The sequence below is a fragment of the Poecilia latipinna genome, unplaced genomic scaffold (genome assembly GCF_001443285.1).
Source record: "Poecilia latipinna isolate Pla-1442-1.1 unplaced genomic scaffold, P_latipinna-1.0 Scaffold788, whole genome shotgun sequence".
Taxonomy (NCBI): Eukaryota; Metazoa; Chordata; class Actinopteri; order Cyprinodontiformes; family Poeciliidae; genus Poecilia; species Poecilia latipinna.
In genome coordinates, this window is record NW_015113404.1 from 152,444 (window position 1) to 171,166 (window position 18,723).

Sequence of the window (18,723 nt, forward strand, 5' to 3'; positions counted from 1 at the left end):
CTAAAAAAATGGCACAAATCTTTTTTTTCCCCCATTGTTTTTTTTTTTTTTTTTTTTTGCCTACATCATCTTTGGACAAAAATAAATAAATGACGTTATTTTGTGTTTACAAATCTCAATCAGTTAAAATTAATTAACACACTAAAAATTAATCATGAAATAAATTTGGTTTCTCAATATTCACAATTCACATACTGAACTGTGAAATCACTGCATCACTTTATTGGTTCAATTTTAAGTTTTTCACATATTCTTCAGAATTATCTTGAGTAGCTTTAGTTTAATCATTCTAGCTTAGCGAGTTTGATGAATAAAGTGTTGCTTTGGTTGAATAAACTCTTGTATTCTTGAGAGAAGTTGTCTGTGTTTTTCCAAACATGTGTGTAGTAAGCATCTGTTAATATTTTAAAACCTAAGCCTTACCAGCCAGGTAGTTTTAAACAATAACTGAGACAGGACTATTTTACTATTTTCTTGACAAACAAGTGGTGCCCTGACTTGGTACTTTTTTTTTTTTTTTAAAATCTAACTTACTAGTTTTATTAATGACTCCCCTAAGCAAGAGCTAAAACTATACTCCTGTTGCTGCCCAACATCATAGACTTTGTGTAGCCAAGCTTTCCAGGGTCTCCTACCGCTACAGTCTAGCTGTGCAACCTCTGAACCCTCTGAGACTTTTAAAACAACAACAACAGGTGCTGGAATGAAACTCCAGCTGTTAGCTGCAGACAGGAAGCTTGCTAGTTCTTTGGCTAGCAACAGCTGCAGGTAAGAGTGTTGAGTTTCAGTCTGAGGGGTTAGAGGAGGGAGGAAAAAAACTGAACAAACGCATTTTTACAACAAAAGTCTGTCTACTACAACCCACAGACTCCGAACAAGCCCCAGAGCCTCATTAAAAGGAGGTCCTTTCTGTGCAGGAGCTGTGCTAGTCAGTGTGCAGGAGGGGGTGGAGGGGCGTCATGTTTTAATGGAGAGCTCCACACCGAGTCTCCAGCAGCAACAGGCTCAGCTCAAGGAAAAGCACACGAGATGTTTCCTGTTTAAATCTTTGCTCATATACATTTCATCTAACTGTAGCAGCTGACTTGGATCTATTTGGCTTCAATATACTGCTGGCCTGGGCCAGCAGAGAAATGTTTTTATCTCCTAGGTGGGAAATTGATCTGGGTGATGGAAGGCAGTTGTGGTGTTTCCTATAGCAGCTGCCGCTTTGGGAAGGTTAGTGTGAATTTCAAATTCCTCAAGTATGGTTTTTCATTCGGTAACATGGGTTTATATTCTCTTCTAGTAAGTAACTGCAGCTGGTCAACTTTCCCAGACTTTTCTGTACGTTCGTTTCTTTATATTAAAATTGACCAGAAATGCTTGGTGATTCCTTTTGCGGTGGGTACAGACGGCATCTATTGATTCAGTCTGATGTAATCTGCAAAAATAAGGAACTGGAAAAAAGGAAGATCAAAGGAAGGAAAGAAAGGTCAGGGATCACAAAGGATGGAAGACAGGAAACGAGGTAGGAAGGGAGGAAGGACACAAGAGTAGAATGCCACAAGGAAAGGACACCAGAAAGGAAAGGACAGGTGAAAGAAATAAAAAAAAAAATGAAGAGAACCAAGCAAAAAAGGACACAATGATGAAAAGTATTAAGGGAAAGAAAGGAAACGTACAAGTGAAAAACATAAGAAGGAAGAGGGAAGGAAAGAAGGCCGATTAAAGCCGAAGGTCACTTTTATTGTTTAATTTCAGTGTTCACATAAACAGTACTAAAAATACATTTAAAGTGATAAAACAGACATGTAATCTTTCAGCCTAGACTCCAAAACACACACACACACACACACACACTAGTGACCTCCACAACTACACACCGGATCACTTTATTTTGGGCAAACAAGAACCTTATAATCACAAGTTCAGACGACCCACTTTTTTTTCCCAGAAGTGACTCTAAAAATAGTTCATGTATGTTTCTGTGCATTTAGTGACGCGTAGTACAAAAACACATACAGACTCGTAAGACGTTACACACGAGCGCTAGCAGCACTATACTTCAACAAATAAATCCGAAACACGCTTAAAGAAGACTTTAGGAATTTCCTTCAGAGCAGCATTTACATACTTTGATCCAGTGTCAGGGGGAATGCATCACGTGATTTAAAATACTTACTGTTGTGATCTCTTCTCTGTCTGTCAGTAGGCTTCGACGAACCCCAGTGTTCAGACCCACAGTGAACAAAAAGCTTCTTTATGATTATCTAAACTCTTCTAGGCGCACGCGGTCACCTTAGCAACAAGATCACCGTGGATTCGGCCTCGGTCTCGCCGCAGGACGGCGAAAAAATGCTGGTCGCGGTTTGTGGCCTACGAAAGCACAGTGAGGGTTACGGTTCCTTTGGTCCTCTTCAGGATGCCGACGGCTTCTTCGTGCGTGACTCCTTCCAGGCTCTGCCCGTTCACAGCGATGATCTGGTCTCCCCGCTTCAGACGGCCGTCCTCCGCCGCCGCTCCCTGGATCCAAAGAGAGCCACAAGTACAGTTCAAAAGTATTCACACCTCTTGAACTTTTTTTTTTATTTTTTTTACGGTGCATCACATTAAAGCCACCAACCTTAGAATATTTTAAAGGGATTTTATGTGATGTAGCAACACACACATTAGTGCATAATTGTAAAAAAAAAAAAATACAATTACAATCTGAAAAGTCAGGAGTACATTTGTATGAACTTCCCTTTACTCAAATACCACTAAATAAAATATATTGCAACCAATTGTGTCACCGTCCTGGATGTTGGTTTTATGTTTTTTTGTTTGATTCTTGATCATTTCCCTCTAGTTTGATTATATTTGTATAGGTCTTGCCACACTCATTTCATTCTTGTGTTTATTATTGCTCTAAAGGTGTTTCTGTATTTAATTAATGTCCTTTTCTTTATCTTCTCTTGTGTTTTTCTCCTTGTTGCATCTGTATATTTTGTCCTTCATAAACTGTTGTCCTTCTTGATAAATAGTGTCCGTAATCGCTGGTTCAGCTGCTTCTGTATAAGTCTCCTTCCTTTTGTTTTCCCCTGCTTGCGTTCTGTCTCAGCTGTTCCTCATTTCCTTCGCTTTCCTTGTCATTTCCACTCTCTGCGTCAGTATTTAAATTCTACTTTAAAACTACTTTGAGGTGGTCTGCCGCGTCAAATCCCAATAAAGCAAATGGAATACGTCTTCAAAGTCTTCCATTTAGGCCTTTGAGAAAAGACAGGAAAAACAAGTTGATTCAGAGAAGGGCAACGGTCGCAGCTGGGCTCCATCTACCTTTCCAAACACTGTTTTGACGTAAATAGGTAAATCTCCATGGGGGCTGCCGTGCCCTCCGACTATACTGAAACCAAGTCCATCAGGTCCCCTTTCGAGAGTGATGGTCTTATACTGAGGTGGGCTGGAAAGAAAGAAAAAACAAAACACACAAAAAAAGGTATTTAGGGAAAGTTTTTACTCCTTCATCCTCCACATTAAGCCTCCTGTACTTTGGCAACAACATAATGTTCTTTTTTTTTTCTTTTTTTTTTTTCCTGTTGAGAGGAAACAAATACCCACAAATACCCAATATCATCCTGGAAGATGCAGCTGGGCGTCAGAGAACCCCCATCCTGCTTCTGAGTGGGCCCCGTCACGGTGGTGTCGCCACCTGCCACCACCTACAGGTGCGATAACATGAACATAGAAACAAAGCGACATTGTTATGCTCCGGTCTTGATTTACTGTAGAGATAAAAGACTGATGGCCTGCTGTTGGTGTCATGTGACGGATTAGGGTTTTATGGCGCTTCTGCCGGCGCTACTCCTGCTCGTCTCAAAGGCAAGAGCGTCGAGGACGCGGTGCAACACGAGGGAGAGTGAACGAGTGTGCGTTCGGAGAGACCTGCAGCTGTATCGTTCCCGTGGCGTTCTTGAGCAGAGCGACAGCCTGCGAGTGGCTCATGCCTTCAGCCGATGTGCCGCATATGCTGACAATTCGGTCTCCCATCTGGAGGGGGGGGGGAAGAGGGAAAGGAGGTACAAGTACAACGTAAATATTCTTTGGGCTAAATTATGCTTACTTGAGTTCAAACCATTCAAACTCCAGGTTATTCAAAGTGCTTTGTAGGGAAATATAGGAACACTTTCAGGAACCAAATGCTGTGGTCTCTTGTTTACTTCTGGTTCTGAGAGCCCTGGGTGAGCAGGTTTCTGATGAGATGATGGGCCTGTGTGGGTTATCACGACCAGCAGTTCTTTCCTTCAGGGCTTCATAAACAAGCTACGCAATTTTAAACTGAACAAGCAAGCAGTCACTGCAGTGCTTTAAGAACTGGTGCGATATGATGCATATGCATTTTAGTTGCCTTATTGTTTGTTTGCTTTTTTTTTATTACAGAGATGTGAATAGACACAATTACAATCATCTAACCTACTAAAAATAAAAGCGTCCGACGGGTTTTGTCTTATTTGAACAGGAAACCTGAGGAGATTGCAGTTTCTTTCTGACTATCAAAAGTTCGTTTTCTTAGTGGTTATTGGCAAAAATAGGTGACGACGCCGTACGGTATTTATCAAGAATGTTCAGATAAATCTAGAAACTTAAGACACTGAAAATCATTTTGAGATTTGAAATTACTGAATTTTGATGTACCACAGAAAAACCTCACATAAAGATCGAGCACCACTAAAGCTTGTGCAAAAACAACTATTTGGTCACAGCACAGTGCCTTCGTGTGAACCTATTATTACGCGACGTGCAAATTGTCTTCTCAAGGCCACACAAAAGCAAATTAAAATTTAATGTTGGCTCAATAATGTCATTGTTTAGCCTTCTCATTTTTCACGAGTGCTGAAATGTTTCTCTCTTCTCCCCTTCAGTGAATCTCTGTGTTCTAAATGAAAGAGTGGGAGATTTATCATCTAGGTTAGCTGCAGCTATTGTCCTCCCCCGGTCTCCGTCGAACACAGAAACAATTGTCAGGGTTTCTCAGAGAGCGACTGCTTAAAACGCTGACCTTTGAAAGTTTTTAGGATTCGCAGACAAAGAGGCGAGGAGTAAAACTGCGGCATACAACTGAGATTGTTCGTATCGAAACAAAAAGCATAATTTGCACATTTCTCATTTTACCGAAGGTCAAAAACAGTCAGGAAAAAAAAACGTGGCAAATCTTCTACCTTGAGCTGTGTCTGAGCAGCCAGGCCGTTGGGATTCATCATGGCGATAAAGATGGGGATGTCACCCAGAGGGCTGCCCACTCCACCGGCTATGCTGATTCCCAGAGAGTCACCGGGGCCTTTAGTGAACTCAACCGTTCTGATGTCTTGTTGCTCTGCAGCTGGAAGGTTGGCCACACGATACACAACTTTTATAATAGAGCTCAATGCATTTTTGGGATTTTAGTACACTAAAATCAAAAGCATTCCAAACTGTACACCGATAAACTTCCCAGTTTTTTTTTTTGTTTTTTTTAAATTAGGAATGTATGTGAAAGACCAATACAAATTAGAGTATAAAGACTTGAAGGATCTTCCTTGCAAAAAAGAAAAAAAAAAGAATTCCTTCCACTTAACAATTACGCTCCAATTTATATTGTTCTTTCAGGAAAAAAAAATCCCATAAAGCTCAAAGAAGTTTGAGCTTTTTCAAAGGTTTAAGGGTTATGAGTACTTTTCTGACCAAAACAACTGACTGATCTGATAAAACTCTTATTTCAGTGCCTGAAGTCTCACAGTTTACTTACACTCTTGACTTTTGCTTGATATGTCAGAATCACTTGGGGGGTTTCCCGATTCAGAACCAGACTGATTGGCCACCTTGGAGCTGCCCGTTTCACTCATCTAGCAAGAGAAGGTGTTCAGAGTTCAGATTTTTAGGAAAAAAAAAAAAAAACACATAAAAATACGAGTTGGGTCAGAGTTGAAGCACCTGACTACTTTGGGAAAGCCGTCTCTCGGAGTGAAATGGGCCGGCCTTAAACCTCCCGACTTCCATATTTATTGGCCCAACGCAGCACTGGAACACAGTACACTTCATTACTTTTTAATGTAGATTTTGTTTGGGTTTTTTTTTCCTGCAGAGTTTGCAGCCCTCTTCTCGTTCTCTGTAACCTGACGAGCGGCGTGGGTTCAATCACCTTGAGCAGTGCAGCCACGGCCTCCTGAGTGGCTGACCGGACGTCCTCGCTGTTGACCGACAGAATCTGGTCGCCCTGCATCAGTCGGCCGTCCACGTCCACCAGCCCTCCTTTGACGATGTCGGACACAAACACTCCCGTGTCATTCCTGTCGGGGGAAACGGGAATGAAACGGGTATATAATTTGTCAGTGAATGAAATAGTACCCTGTATCCTTTAACCGTCATGTGTTCTCTCAGGCTACTGTGTGTTTTAGGACAAGAACAGGAAAAAGAGAACTAGTGAAGGAAAAACTTGAAAAAGAGAGAGGACACTGCTACTGCAGACCGCATTTCGTAGGTGCCAATCTCCACGTGGATAAAGACAAACAGAAACGGAAGATATGAAGCATAGCAGCTCAATTCAACTCAACATCCAGGGCCAGAGACACTTGGCTGTCGCAGCTCCTCCACCACTAACTGCTAGCTTGCACTTTCTCTTTCGGCCCACAGGGTTTCAGGTTATCTAAGCAATTTTCATTCTTTTCAGCATTTCTTTTTTTTTTTTTTGCACACGTGCTGCAGAACCACAGGGAAAGAGACAGTAATGTACAGGTATATCAAAAGCATAAAACTGCTGGGTGATTCTTTCATCTCTGTAGTCGTGTTGGACAAAACGCAGCACACAGCAACACCGGGATAGGTACAAAAAAAAAAAAAAAAAAAAAAACCTTTTGGGGTTATAAAAGGAAATATTTGCACACATGCACACATGCCAGTATTCCTGTGGCCTTAGAGAGTTTTCTAGACCCTTGTTTCCAGATTTGCTTTATTTTTAAGAATAGATTATTTTTCAAAAAAAATCACAAGATTTTAAAGAGCTCATGGTGAAAAATGCTGGATCAGACTATAAAGAAAAGTGAAGGGAAGGACAAACATGTAGGGATCAATGACTAATGTACTAATTAATCCCTTATTGTAGCAAAACATATTTTATTTTTATTTGAGAACATTTATTTATACTCTGGGGAAAAATATCCCACATGAAGAAATAACAGTTTTAACTAAATCACTGATTTAGCATTTTATTGTAATTCACACTTAAAAACATCTAATAACATGATCAAGGAATGAAGAACGCTTAATAATAAACATTGCCTTTCTGTATGACATGACACACTGAGGCCCGTTAACTCTTCAAAATGGGAAAGACAAGAAAAGATGTTCTTGTTGAATCTTCCCAATATCTGCAGTAAGAGAAATAAAGTCTAAAACAATTGAAACTGTTAGAAACAAGGCTAGACAATACAGAAATCTATAGTAACAGTAACAATCACGTTATTGTTATTTCACTCGAGTGTTTCCGTCTGCAGTCCTGAAGCACCCAGTGAAGACGCAAACTCAGTATGTTGTCATGTAGAGATTTGAGGCTCAGATATAAGGTTCAAAGACCAGCAGGCATCGACACTTTAGGGCTTTTATCTGACAATCTAGAGAGATGGCACATGATTGGTGATTTGCTCATTCACTGAGGTCAGAACTGCTGTTGCTGTTCACATTAATGACGTAAACAGAAATCCTGTCTGGTGCTGAGACTTTATTCTACTGTCCTTTTAAGTCAGTGTAAACTGACTTAAAAGGAAGCAAAATGTTACAATTTCATGGCTCTAATGGCAGCTGAAGCCCAAAGATAACAGAAAAGTGTTGTGCTAATCGAAACCTTAATTTAATGCTCTATTTGCATAACTGCTTCTGATAAATGAGTTACCTGTGATCCCGCGATCTGCATTGGGAAAAAAAACACACAAAAAAACAACAACAAAAAAACAATGAAACAATGACCGTTACTAATAATTTTTATATTTTCATATATATTCCATTGTTCTACAAGCTAGTTTTCAGGGCTGCCTTTGTGATTATTTAGACCGCAATGCTGATGAAAGTGGAAATCCTGATTTTATTAATCTTATTCAATATGACGATCAATATTACACTTTAAGAAGCACTTAAAATATATTACTGTGCATAATGAATCTGAATAAAAATACACGTTGTTATACGTTGCAATAAATGCATGGATGGAGATGCGCCTACGAGCTTTTTCTCGCTTTTCAGAGGGCGTTGTGCAGAAACAATGACGCTAACGGCAAATCTCTCCCACCTCCTCCCTACGATGCTCAGACCCAGACCCTGGCCCGGCTTCTTGCGCAGCTCCACAGTGAAGGAGTCCCACAGCTCTTCCTCCTTGTACTGGGCTTCATCCCGGTAGACCGTCAGCCGAACCTTCTGGGGCGTCTGCCGCAGCACGTTGATGGCTTCATCGTGGCTGGCTGCTCGCAGGTCAATGCTGTTCACCTGAGAAATATGTGAAAACAAAAAAAGCCTGTAAGTTTAGTCCCTATAGCTAAACGGCAAGAACACCACAACCTCGTTCTCCTCGTTATAGATAAAAAAAAAAGTAATTGCAGCGAGGGACTATGAAAAGCACTAATAGCCTAATTTAATGCTGAAACAATTTTTTTTTTTAACCGCTTCAAAAAATGCTGAGATGGTTGGAAACTGGATGACTGGAATAACAGGCTGATGTCAGAGGGGTAGAAAATAGCCACAGGGAAGCCTTCCCACAGACCAGCGGTCACTTTAACGAGCGACGTCCAGGACTTGAGTTTATCACCACATTAAAAGGGGGAAATACCACATTAGCTTTCCCCCGTGGACATGCGAGGAATTTTCCCAGAGCAGCTAACTGGGAAACTTTTTTTTTTTTTCTCTCTTTTCTTACTTTTGACCTTATTTTCTAAACACAGCAGCTTGGCTCACAGGCAGAAGAGAATAGCAGGGGGCAATTAAGTCATAATGATGTGTGTGTGCGCATGTGTGTGTGTGTGTCTTTCAGTTTAGGTCTACTGACTGCGCTACAATAACTGCAATCAGGAGCTCCGCCCCTCTGTGACAAAGCAGGAGGTCAGAGGGAGGGAGGGCACGTCCACGTCGAGTCTTATACTTAACTTGACATAAAACACTCCTACTCCTTCTATTACCTTTTACTTGGTAAAAGTCGATCCTGAAATTAAGACAACCAAAGTCTCTGCTACGTCTCCTTAAAATCTGTTTGGTCTTTTTATTATCTGGGTCAGAAAAGCTTCTTATTATTTATTTTTTTACAAAGGACCTCTAGGATTTGATCTCCTGCCCAAAGTCTGCCATCCTTGGAGGCTGCTCCTTCTTCATACACTTCGTGGATGATGATTGCTCCCTGAGAAGAGAAAGAGAGAAAAAAAAAGGACGATGACCAAAGGACAGGACAAGCGAAGAACATTTAAGAGTTTATTTGTAACTATGCCTCACAAAATAACTCACATTCTGAGTGTCAAGTCTGACACGACTCATTATTTTCCTGTAGACAGATTCTCTGGATTTTCTTTAGGGGTATTAAAGTAAAGAAGGCTAAATACGTGCAGGCAACAATTCTTGTATTAGCTACAAACAAACAAAACAAACAAAAAAAAAACTCTGTCTGTTCCATATTCATATTTGCTCTTTGTATGTTCATCCAGACCTGGACATTTGTCCAAACTGATTAGTAACCATAAGTTTGCACTACCTTATTATATTCAAAAAGACATAGAAAATTCAAATAAAAGGCACCAAAGTTTGTGGCAAAATTCAGAAAAAGAAATTTAAGCATCAATATTTGCGCAAATCCCTATACGACAATACGTTAAAATAAAAAGCCTTTTCTTTTTTTCTTTGGGAACAACTGGAACAACTTGTCAAGAGTTTTGGTGTTTTTGCGCACTTGTTCCTGTGGGGTCTGGAGGGGTTGTTACATTCCTGGGTTGAACATTGTCTGCTGCGGCCGAAGCCCAACAAAGAGCAAGCGGCTCCCCCAAGCCTGACTGAGCAGACAGAATGGACGGGCCGAGAGGACGACGACAGGAGGAGGAGGAGGAACGGCTGCGACAACGTCGTTTCCTACATTCCTCTGCCGCCGCGGCTATTTCAGACCTGAGATATACTGGTGGCACCATGGGTGGTGTGCTGACCAAGTGCATTTACAGTTTGTTTTTCTTGCAAGCCAGCGAAGCCTGGACTCCCTTGTTGGCGTGGACGTGAAGCGTGACAGTAAGAGTCGTGCTAAGAGTGAAAGGCCAAGACTCGTTTCACACACTGTTTCCTACCAGCAGGGTGTCGCAGCCCCCCACGATGCTCAGGCCCAGCCCGGTGCGGCCTTTGGAGATTTCAATGGTGGTCTCGCAGCCGGGGATGATGGGGCAGGTCGCCGGGTCGCAGGCCAGCGTGGACGGGGTGGAGGAGCGACTCGGACCTGGAAACGGAGCAAGCAGAGGAAGTGAGACGCAGTTAAATACGGGATGTAAATCGGAGGTGGCGGATATGTTAACTCACCGGTGTTTATCTCTGCTTCCGGCTGACCTAAAGTACTCGGCGTGGTGGCAGGCATGCTGGGAGAGCTGGCGTGTCCTGCATCTGAGCTAACGGTGTCCGGACAAGCCGACTGGGGAGTTGGGTAGGAGGACACGGTCTCATTTGTTGCAAATGTGAGCTTCACTGGACCTCTGGCCTTTCTCAATAAAGAATTCACCTGAGAGACATTCAAAAAACAATTAAGACTGCTTCTGTTGCAGAGACACAGATTCGACTTTGTTCGCGACAATGGAGCAAACCTTTTCAACTGTGTATCCAAGAACTGATTCCCCGTTCACGGCCAACAGTTTGTCCCCGGGTTTCATGCAGCCGTCCTTGTAATCAAGTAGAAAACATGATTCGCAAAACCTTCACACAGCGGATAATTATCATTATTTTTAGTTTATGCTGGAAGCTCTTAATACATTTCCTGTGTGTTCGGTTGCTTCGGATATGCTCTGAACCTCAACGCCAGACTCCGTGTTCCCTTCTACAAACGCAATGCCGTCCTCCTGCCGGAGAACCAAAACGCACAATAAGCTCTGAGTTTAGAGAGATAGAATATCTCTGAAGGTAAGAGTTTGAGTGACAGAGATAATCCACACACCACACTTTGAAAAGGAAGTAATTCACCACACCGCATCATGACACATCCACACAGCAGATACAATCATAAAAAAGTCATAAAAAAGTTAGGACATCTCTTCATTTAGAAATGATTACATCTCAAAGTCTATATATATATATAAAAAAGTGATTTAACTCCAGATAAGGTTGTGGACAAATGTGACTCAGAGGGAAGAGCAGTCATTTTGCAATGGCAAAGTTATGGGTGTGATTATTTATTCCTCTCTGTCACATGCCGACATGCCCGTCGGCAGGGCATTTAACCCCATATTGCCTCCTTGTCTGCATATTAATGAATGCATCTGAGAGTGCAGCTGGGTGGATAGGACCTGTAGTTCTTCGACCGGTCAATACAACTAGAAAGGTGCTGTATAAGTTCAGTCCATTTAACCCGTCGGGTTTTGTGTGGGAGCTACGCTTGGACGAACTCTTTATTTTTGCTGCTATGTGGTCCTTTCCAGCAAATCCTTCAATATTAGTTTCTTTTCTGCTTTGCTTTGAAGCAACGATTTGCAAACGAAAACTGGTATGACTGACAAGTGCTACCCCTCAAGGGGTATAATTATCTCAAGCTTCACCTCGGAGCATTCTCACTTCCTCTCGCAGCTTTCACGCTCTTAAATAAATCATCTATAGGAGAGGTTGATTTTGTACTGTTCTGCGTTGTTTGTTTACGAGTGTAGGGATCTCCTATAGATGTCTGACATTTTAAAGCTGTGACGCTGAAGAGATCAAACGACGACCTTTAAAAAGCTTTCCGTTAGGACACTCCGTAAGAGATTAAAAAAAAAAAAAGCCGTTCCTTTCATCTTTGTATGAACTAACCGAACCCTTGAATTCCTTCAATGTTCCTTTTTCTTCTATTCACTACAGGATTTGTTTACTTCCCCCTTTTTTATTTCACAATTTTCCTACTTTTTGGCTCCGGTTTTGCAGCTCATCAAGCCTGAATGCTTCCGTCTACTCTGGCTCCGCTGTGTCTTTCTCGTTACATTCTGCCTCTTATTTGCGATGACTGAAATGAACATTAGTGCGTTTGTCTCACCTCCACCTTTATGACGTGATGAACACGTGTCGAAGTGTCGTCGTCGTCGTTGGCGGGAGATGTTTTTGGCTGCGAGAGAAGATGGCACATTTTTAGGAAAAGCCAGCAGCTGGAAATTCAGTCTTGCTTGACTGTAACCTAAAAACAGCGAGTGGTTTTTTTGATGTTAGGGTGCCTTAAGACTCGCTTGACGTCGGAAAGTCCGGGACCACACATAGGGATAAAAAAAATAAAATAATTGAGTCATAATTGCTGTAAATGGTGAAGCAGCTCGAGCGTTGCTCCGTAATAGCTGCACGATGTTGGTGTCAGGAGTGTTTTATGTGCGTTGCCGTGAGCTGACTCGTACCTCAGTTTGGGACTCTGCCGTGTCTCCCTCTTGCTCTCTCACAGGTCCCACGGCCATCTGGTTCAGTGCCTCTGTGTTCCTGTTTTCACAGAGTCATAACTCACATAAATCGCTGCTCTTCTGCCTCTGGACAGCTGAACGGTAATTTACTCAAGCTGATCACAGTGTGTCTGTCTGGTGGGGACCAGGACTGGGATGTGAGCTAAGTGGGAGGTTAAGTACTGCGATCCTGGTGAAGACTAAACCTGGGTCAGGGGGTCAAACGAGTCTGTTGGAGATGTGGCAGCTGATACTCTACTGCTTCGAGACAGCAATCATTTGGAGGCGGTAAAATCAGGCATTTATGAACAATCCATGTTTCCATGTCTGTTTTAACAGGGGTTTTGACACAGTTTGGAAAACATTTGGGACTTAGTTCATGTATTTTCCAGATCTGGATTAGTCGGGGACGGGGGGGAAAAAAACCAAAGTCTGGAAATATATTGGTAATTCCTATACCATTCCATATCCAACCAGTCGTAAATGCACAAAATGAACAAGAAACTTTTCTGGGATGTCAGAACATTTGAAATGAAGAAAGTAACATACTTGCTATGTTTAATAAAAACTGTGGGACTTGAGGGCAAATTAATCCCACTTACAGCATGTGTGAGATTATGTGTTATATAGAATACTGTGTAATATCTATTTCAAATGTAATGCAGCCAGTAAAGCAATACCATGATTTTTTTTAAAGATAAAGAAATAATCAACATAAGACTAACATAATATTAAATATTTTCAAACCAATGAACCTGTTAGATTTACTTAAAATGTCAAAAAGTAAAGCTTCACTGTAAATACAGAATGACAACAGCTCCCTCTAGTGACTCGTACAAAGCATTACACTTAATGTGTGACCAGTAGTTCTGACGCCATCCATTTTTATAATATTGATAATAATAATAATAATGATAACAATCATCAAAATAATAATAATAATAAACAAAGATAATGGTTTCCTACCTGATGAAGATGATTTTAACTTTGGATGGAGAGCTCTTGATAATGGACGATGCGTTCTGATGACTTTGGCCATAAAGAACTTGTCCGTTGATCTAAAAGAACGTAAAGACAAGTGTGAAAGTGAACTTAAAATCTAGCCAAAAAAATACATTAATTAAGAATGTTTAGAATGCCAAAGAAATGTTGATCACAAGCGCCTGAAAAAATGCAAAGTAAATCTGGGTGTTGGAAAGCACAGCAAATGTGATACGATTTTCTGGTTAAACTTTGTGACATTCTGTTACATTTTAACCCAGAACTTCAGTGTTTTTATTGCAACTAATTGTTACAGACCAGCAGAAAACAGTGCATGATTGTGAAGTGAAAAGAAAATGGTCCGTGATTTATAAAATACTTTACTAATAACCTGAAAAGTGTGCCGGGTTATTAGTTATTATTTTATTTACAAAAAATAAATAAAAAATAAAATAAAAACAACATGTGGCATTGAATAAACAGTAAGAAAGAGAAAGATATTTTGAAAAAAAAAAAGATAAAAACATACTTTTGTTACGGAATTTAAGCGCCTGTCGTATTTAAATATTAATATATATTTAATATTTAAATATTTAGTATTTAATACTAAATACTAAAAAGTATTTAGCCTCCTTTATTCTTACTGAATACTTAAAGAGTCCATCTGTGTGCAAAAATCTAGCCAAAATAAACGGTTGAACGGTATAGCACCACAATACAGTAAAGATCTGTTATTCCTGTACCAACCGGTCTGCTCTGCATCCCCAGAGCCAGAACCAAACGAGGAGAAGCAGCATTCAGCTTCGATGTTTTTAATGTTTTTATCTTTACTTTTTATCTATTTATTGATTTCTTTTTATTCCTCTTTCTAATGATGTAAAAGTGGCGAGTGAGGGTCATTGCAAGCACAGAAAAACCTTGTAAATTCTAGACTAACAGGTAAAAATAGTGCACAAAAATCCGTGTGGGACGGCAAAGTTCTAGCGCAAAAATTCGCGTGACAGGTGGACGGGGCCTGGATAATACCCGTGTTAAAAGGACGGCGGAGTCTGGCGACGACAGGCGCTTAAATTCCGTAACAAAAGTATGTTTTTATCTTTTTTTTTTTTCAAAATATCTTTCTCTTTCTTACTGTTTATTCAATGCCACATGTTGTTTTTATTTTATTTTTTATTTATTTTTTGTAATCACGTAAAGCACCTTGAGATCCCTTGCTGCTGAAATGTGCTATACAAATAAAATTTTATTGATTGATTGAAAACACTATAGAACAAACAGCATCATGAAGACCAAGGAGCACAACAGACAGACTTTAGAGATAAAAGTTGTGGAGAAGTTCAAAGCAGAGTTAGGTTGTGAAACAATAAGTGCTTCAAACAACTCATTGAGCACAGTTTAATCCATCATCTGAAAATGGAAAAAGTATCACCGACAGGTCAGGCCAAGGAGGACTTTATTAAGAAAAAGCTCAGGAGAGAGAATCAGTCAGTAAGACTGGAGTTTATGGACAACTCCATAAAAAAGGCCTTAATGGAAGAGTGGCGAAAGAAAACCATTGTTGAAAGAGAGTCTGTTAGCAATTTGCCTAAAGGAATGTAGGATGGTGGTTTTCCTCATGCTGTAGGGGGCGGGCTGTCTTCAGCAGAGAAGGAGTGAAAGACTGTAGGGAAATGGATTCAGTTGAAGTAAATACAAACCATCTCTGCCTGTCAACCTGACATTAGATTTGGACAGAAGGACATTGACCCTAACCATACAATGAAACGTACAATGGAATGATCTAGAAGCATTGTGATATGTTAGAATGTCCCAGTCAAAGTCCAGGGCTAAATCAAATTGAGAATCTTCTGTAATCTCTCTCCAACTAAATCTGGAAAAGCTGTGTCTACAAAGTACTGACTCACGGGCTCTAAATATATATACATATATATAAAGTGCCACAAATTCAGATTTTTTAATTTTCCATCGTCTTCACGATTAATGGCTGATTTCTGCTGGTCAATTTATATAAACTTCAATAACATATCATAAACTTTGTGGTCGTGAGAATATGCAAAACGTTACAGGGTTATGAACAGTTTTCAAGTCACAGTCCAAAAGACACTTGCACCAGTTAAAACATCCACACATCATTTTAATTAGTACAAAACTCTGACTTTCAAATAGCAAGAGATCTTACTTCCAGTAACTCGTCCCCCACGCCCATCCGTCCGTCCCTGCCGGCTGCTCCTTTGGGGTCTATTCCCACCACAAACACGCTCATGCGGGAGCGGTCCCTGTTCCCTGCCAGGCTGAGACCCAGGCCCGTCTTGCCTTTCTCCAGCTCAATCATGTGTAGGACCCCCGGGAGGCTGCCGTAGCGCTGGATTATGTTCTCTGGAAGAGGCAGAAGACGCTGTAAGCCGTCTGCGATTCCTGCCAGCGGAAGCTTTGTCCTGAACCTCATTAGCTTCAATCAGAATTGCTCACAGTTTTTCAAGATTTTGCCAGCCAATGAGACTTTTGTTTCATCCGCTATCTGAGCTCCCATCTTGGGTCTCTTCTCTTCTGTCTCTGGTGTGTTAGATAGCCTCTCGGTTCAGCTGTTGTTCTGGGCTCCCTGCCACTGTTAAACCATCAACCCCGCGCTAATCTCCACCACTCACCTCCCCAGGCCCAACCTCATCAATCTTATTCCCCACAGGATGAGCCTCTGCCTATCTCCCACCAAGTACACACACACACAAACACACACACGCACGCGCACACACACACACACACACACACACACACACACACACACACATCGACACACAGATCCTGTCCACATTCTCAGGTGTTTGTAAGTTGGAAGTCTGTCCCCAGTGCCAGCAGTCTTCTCTCTTAAGTGTTAAATTCACCCCAAAGCTGAGCATCTGTGGCGCATTTGGCAAACATGTTGCAAGGCTGACCTCTAATGGTACTTTGGCGCGGTTGCACTAAACTGCAAGGTGATCATTTTAATGTGATTGAAATGGAAATCAGTCATATTGCATTAATAAAAAATAACCTGTAGGGTGACAAAATGCTATATTTGATATTTGATTGCACAGGTGTGGGCATCTTTTGTTGTCAATCGTTGCTGAAGCCCCCTTAATGTAAATTTCGACATTAAGTCTTTTCTTATATTGTTCTTTGTGAACCTGCACATTTTCTGTTTTGGCTTGATTCTGATGTATTGTTGTCCACAAATTGTCACCTTTCAAATAGGCATTTGAACTACACCACTCAACTTTTCCACTTTAGTGGAGTATGTCATCACAACAAAGGTGGAAAACTTCTTAAACTATGCATTTCAGCCTCGTTCTCACTAGAAAAAGCAATCATTTTATTATCAGCACGTATACTTTTAGGATTTAACACAGCACAAACTGTGTTTTCCGAAAAGGACAAACTGAACTCACTCCAACTGTATCCAAACTCGTCCTCCTCTTCTTCTTCCTCCTCCTCCTTGCTCTGCTCAACCGTTTCTGCAGGTCTTCCAGGAATATCAGCGAGCTTGTCTGTATCGCTCTCTCCCACATGGGGCACCACTGGCAGGGGGAGGACGGAGCCGGTGGGAGATGCCTTTGGCGCTTCGCGCTTCGCCGGCTGTCACGCCACAGGAGGGGGAGGCGGGGAGAGTTCATTAGTAAAAGATAAAGAAGAGATTGGACGTTTTATCTCTGCGTTTTGAGTTTTTAATCAGTTGTTTCACAAAGACGCAAAGGCATATAAGAGCAGTCGATGTCATCAACGACGGGTTATATGCCTGGCTTCGATTCAGGTTAGTTTCGGGCAGAAAACGAATGACACGTTTTCAAAGCGTTAGCAGGGTTCCTACACATTTTTTTAAATTTCATAATTACACAGTTTTCAAGACTTAACATTTTTTATTTTTATATTTCCAAAAGAAAATCTGAACATTTAAGGACAAAGCATTCGCTTTGAACCTGGTTGAATCGTAGATGGTCTTTTATCTGAGGATTCAACAAATGTATAAATGACATGATGCGATTAGATAGAAACCTTTTTATCAATTTAATTAAAAGTCAAAACATGCCCTTGACGACATGTCTTGATAACTAGGATGGAATTGGAGATTATGACAAGAACTTTGAATCAGTCTGTATGATTGGATTGAAATAATGATTTATTTTTTTTTGTAAAGTATGCTTAGACAATATTTGTTGCGAAATGGAGGTATCTAAATAAACTAAACTCGTTGCAAAAATTGACAAAAGTCAAACAACAATGCTGAATGGTAAAACAAAAGTATTGTGGCAAAAGGCTACCCACTGGTCATTTAACATGATGAGACACGGACAGCTTTTATTTTGAGAATGCCATGGTAGGATTGAGTAAGTTTATACTTCTATCTCATTTTGGACAAAAAAAACTGAGCTGGTATGTTATGAATAGAGTGAAATCTCTATTGATTTTACATAATAAATATTTTTTCTATTTCTTTTGCTCTTTCATTTTCCAATCTGGTTCAAAATACTGTTATAAACTACACTTTGGTATCTCTATTTGTTAAGTTTTGAAGGTCAAGAAATCCAGTTCAAACTGAATTTACAGTTTTAGAAGCAAAGCAGGAAGTGAAAACATAAATAAATGGAGAACCACTGTATTTGCTGAGAATCATTGGACTTTGGTGCAAAAAAGAGAAAAAAAGATATAAAATTGTTCAAAAAAATTGAACACTTTAACATTTTTTTCTTTTTCCATATTTATCCAGAGATGGAAATCTAAACAGACTTTATTTTCCCAGACTGCATAGGAACCCTGGAATTGGTTATGAATCAGCATTAGACTATTTAGCTCATTCAAGCCACACTTGATTACACCTCTTTAACCAAAACGTGCACATTGTTTTGACTTGGAGACAAGTTTTTCCATACATTTGTGCAGAAAATTAAATAGATATTTCTACTTACCTTATTAAAAAAAGCCCCGTTAGCAATTAATATGATTCCCAAGTAAATTACATTGATGCTGTTGTAATAAAGCACTGACTCTGATTAAAATAAGCAGCTAAACGCAAAATGCAACAACTAAAGAGGAGGACAAATGTTGATTTTCCAAAATGTAAAAGAGGTCAGAAAGAGAGCGGAGGAGTTAGACAGTGTGAATGCATGAACAG

General features: G+C 40.5%; 1 protein-coding gene across 11 annotated transcripts in view; it reads right to left on the bottom strand.

Annotated features, from left to right (window-relative positions):
* Positions 1-1,708: 1,708 nt before the first annotated feature.
* The window catches only part of mpdz (multiple PDZ domain crumbs cell polarity complex component), a 56,413-nt gene continuing 39,398 nt past the window's right edge, over positions 1,709-18,723 (bottom strand). For 9 of the 11 annotated variants that reach the window (XM_015046691.1, XM_015046685.1, XM_015046694.1 and 6 more), the window contains 20 exons: positions 17,003-17,189; positions 15,760-15,956; positions 13,566-13,657; positions 12,561-12,639; positions 12,212-12,280; positions 10,965-11,051; positions 10,800-10,874; positions 10,522-10,717; positions 10,296-10,441; positions 9,287-9,370; positions 8,276-8,469; positions 7,883-7,897; positions 6,137-6,284; positions 5,929-6,015; positions 5,744-5,840; positions 5,178-5,338; positions 3,904-4,008; positions 3,586-3,680; positions 3,298-3,421; positions 1,709-2,505 (listed from right to left, as the gene is read on the bottom strand). In XM_015046691.1, coding sequence (XP_014902177.1) covers positions 2,359-2,505; positions 3,298-3,421; positions 3,586-3,680; positions 3,904-4,008; positions 5,178-5,338; positions 5,744-5,840; positions 5,929-6,015; positions 6,137-6,284; positions 7,883-7,897; positions 8,276-8,469; positions 9,287-9,370; positions 10,296-10,441; positions 10,522-10,717; positions 10,800-10,874; positions 10,965-11,051; positions 12,212-12,280; positions 12,561-12,639; positions 13,566-13,657; positions 15,760-15,956; positions 17,003-17,189 — 2,385 coding nt within the window. In that variant the 3' untranslated portion in view covers positions 1,709-2,358. The remainder of the gene's footprint in view (positions 2,506-3,297; positions 3,422-3,585; positions 3,681-3,903; positions 4,009-5,177; positions 5,339-5,743; positions 5,841-5,928; positions 6,016-6,136; positions 6,285-7,882; positions 7,898-8,275; positions 8,470-9,286; positions 9,371-10,295; positions 10,442-10,521; positions 10,718-10,799; positions 10,875-10,964; positions 11,052-12,211; positions 12,281-12,560; positions 12,640-13,565; positions 13,658-15,759; positions 15,957-17,002; positions 17,190-18,723) is intronic. The other 2 variants (XM_015046690.1, XM_015046684.1) reach the window with 1 other exon arrangement.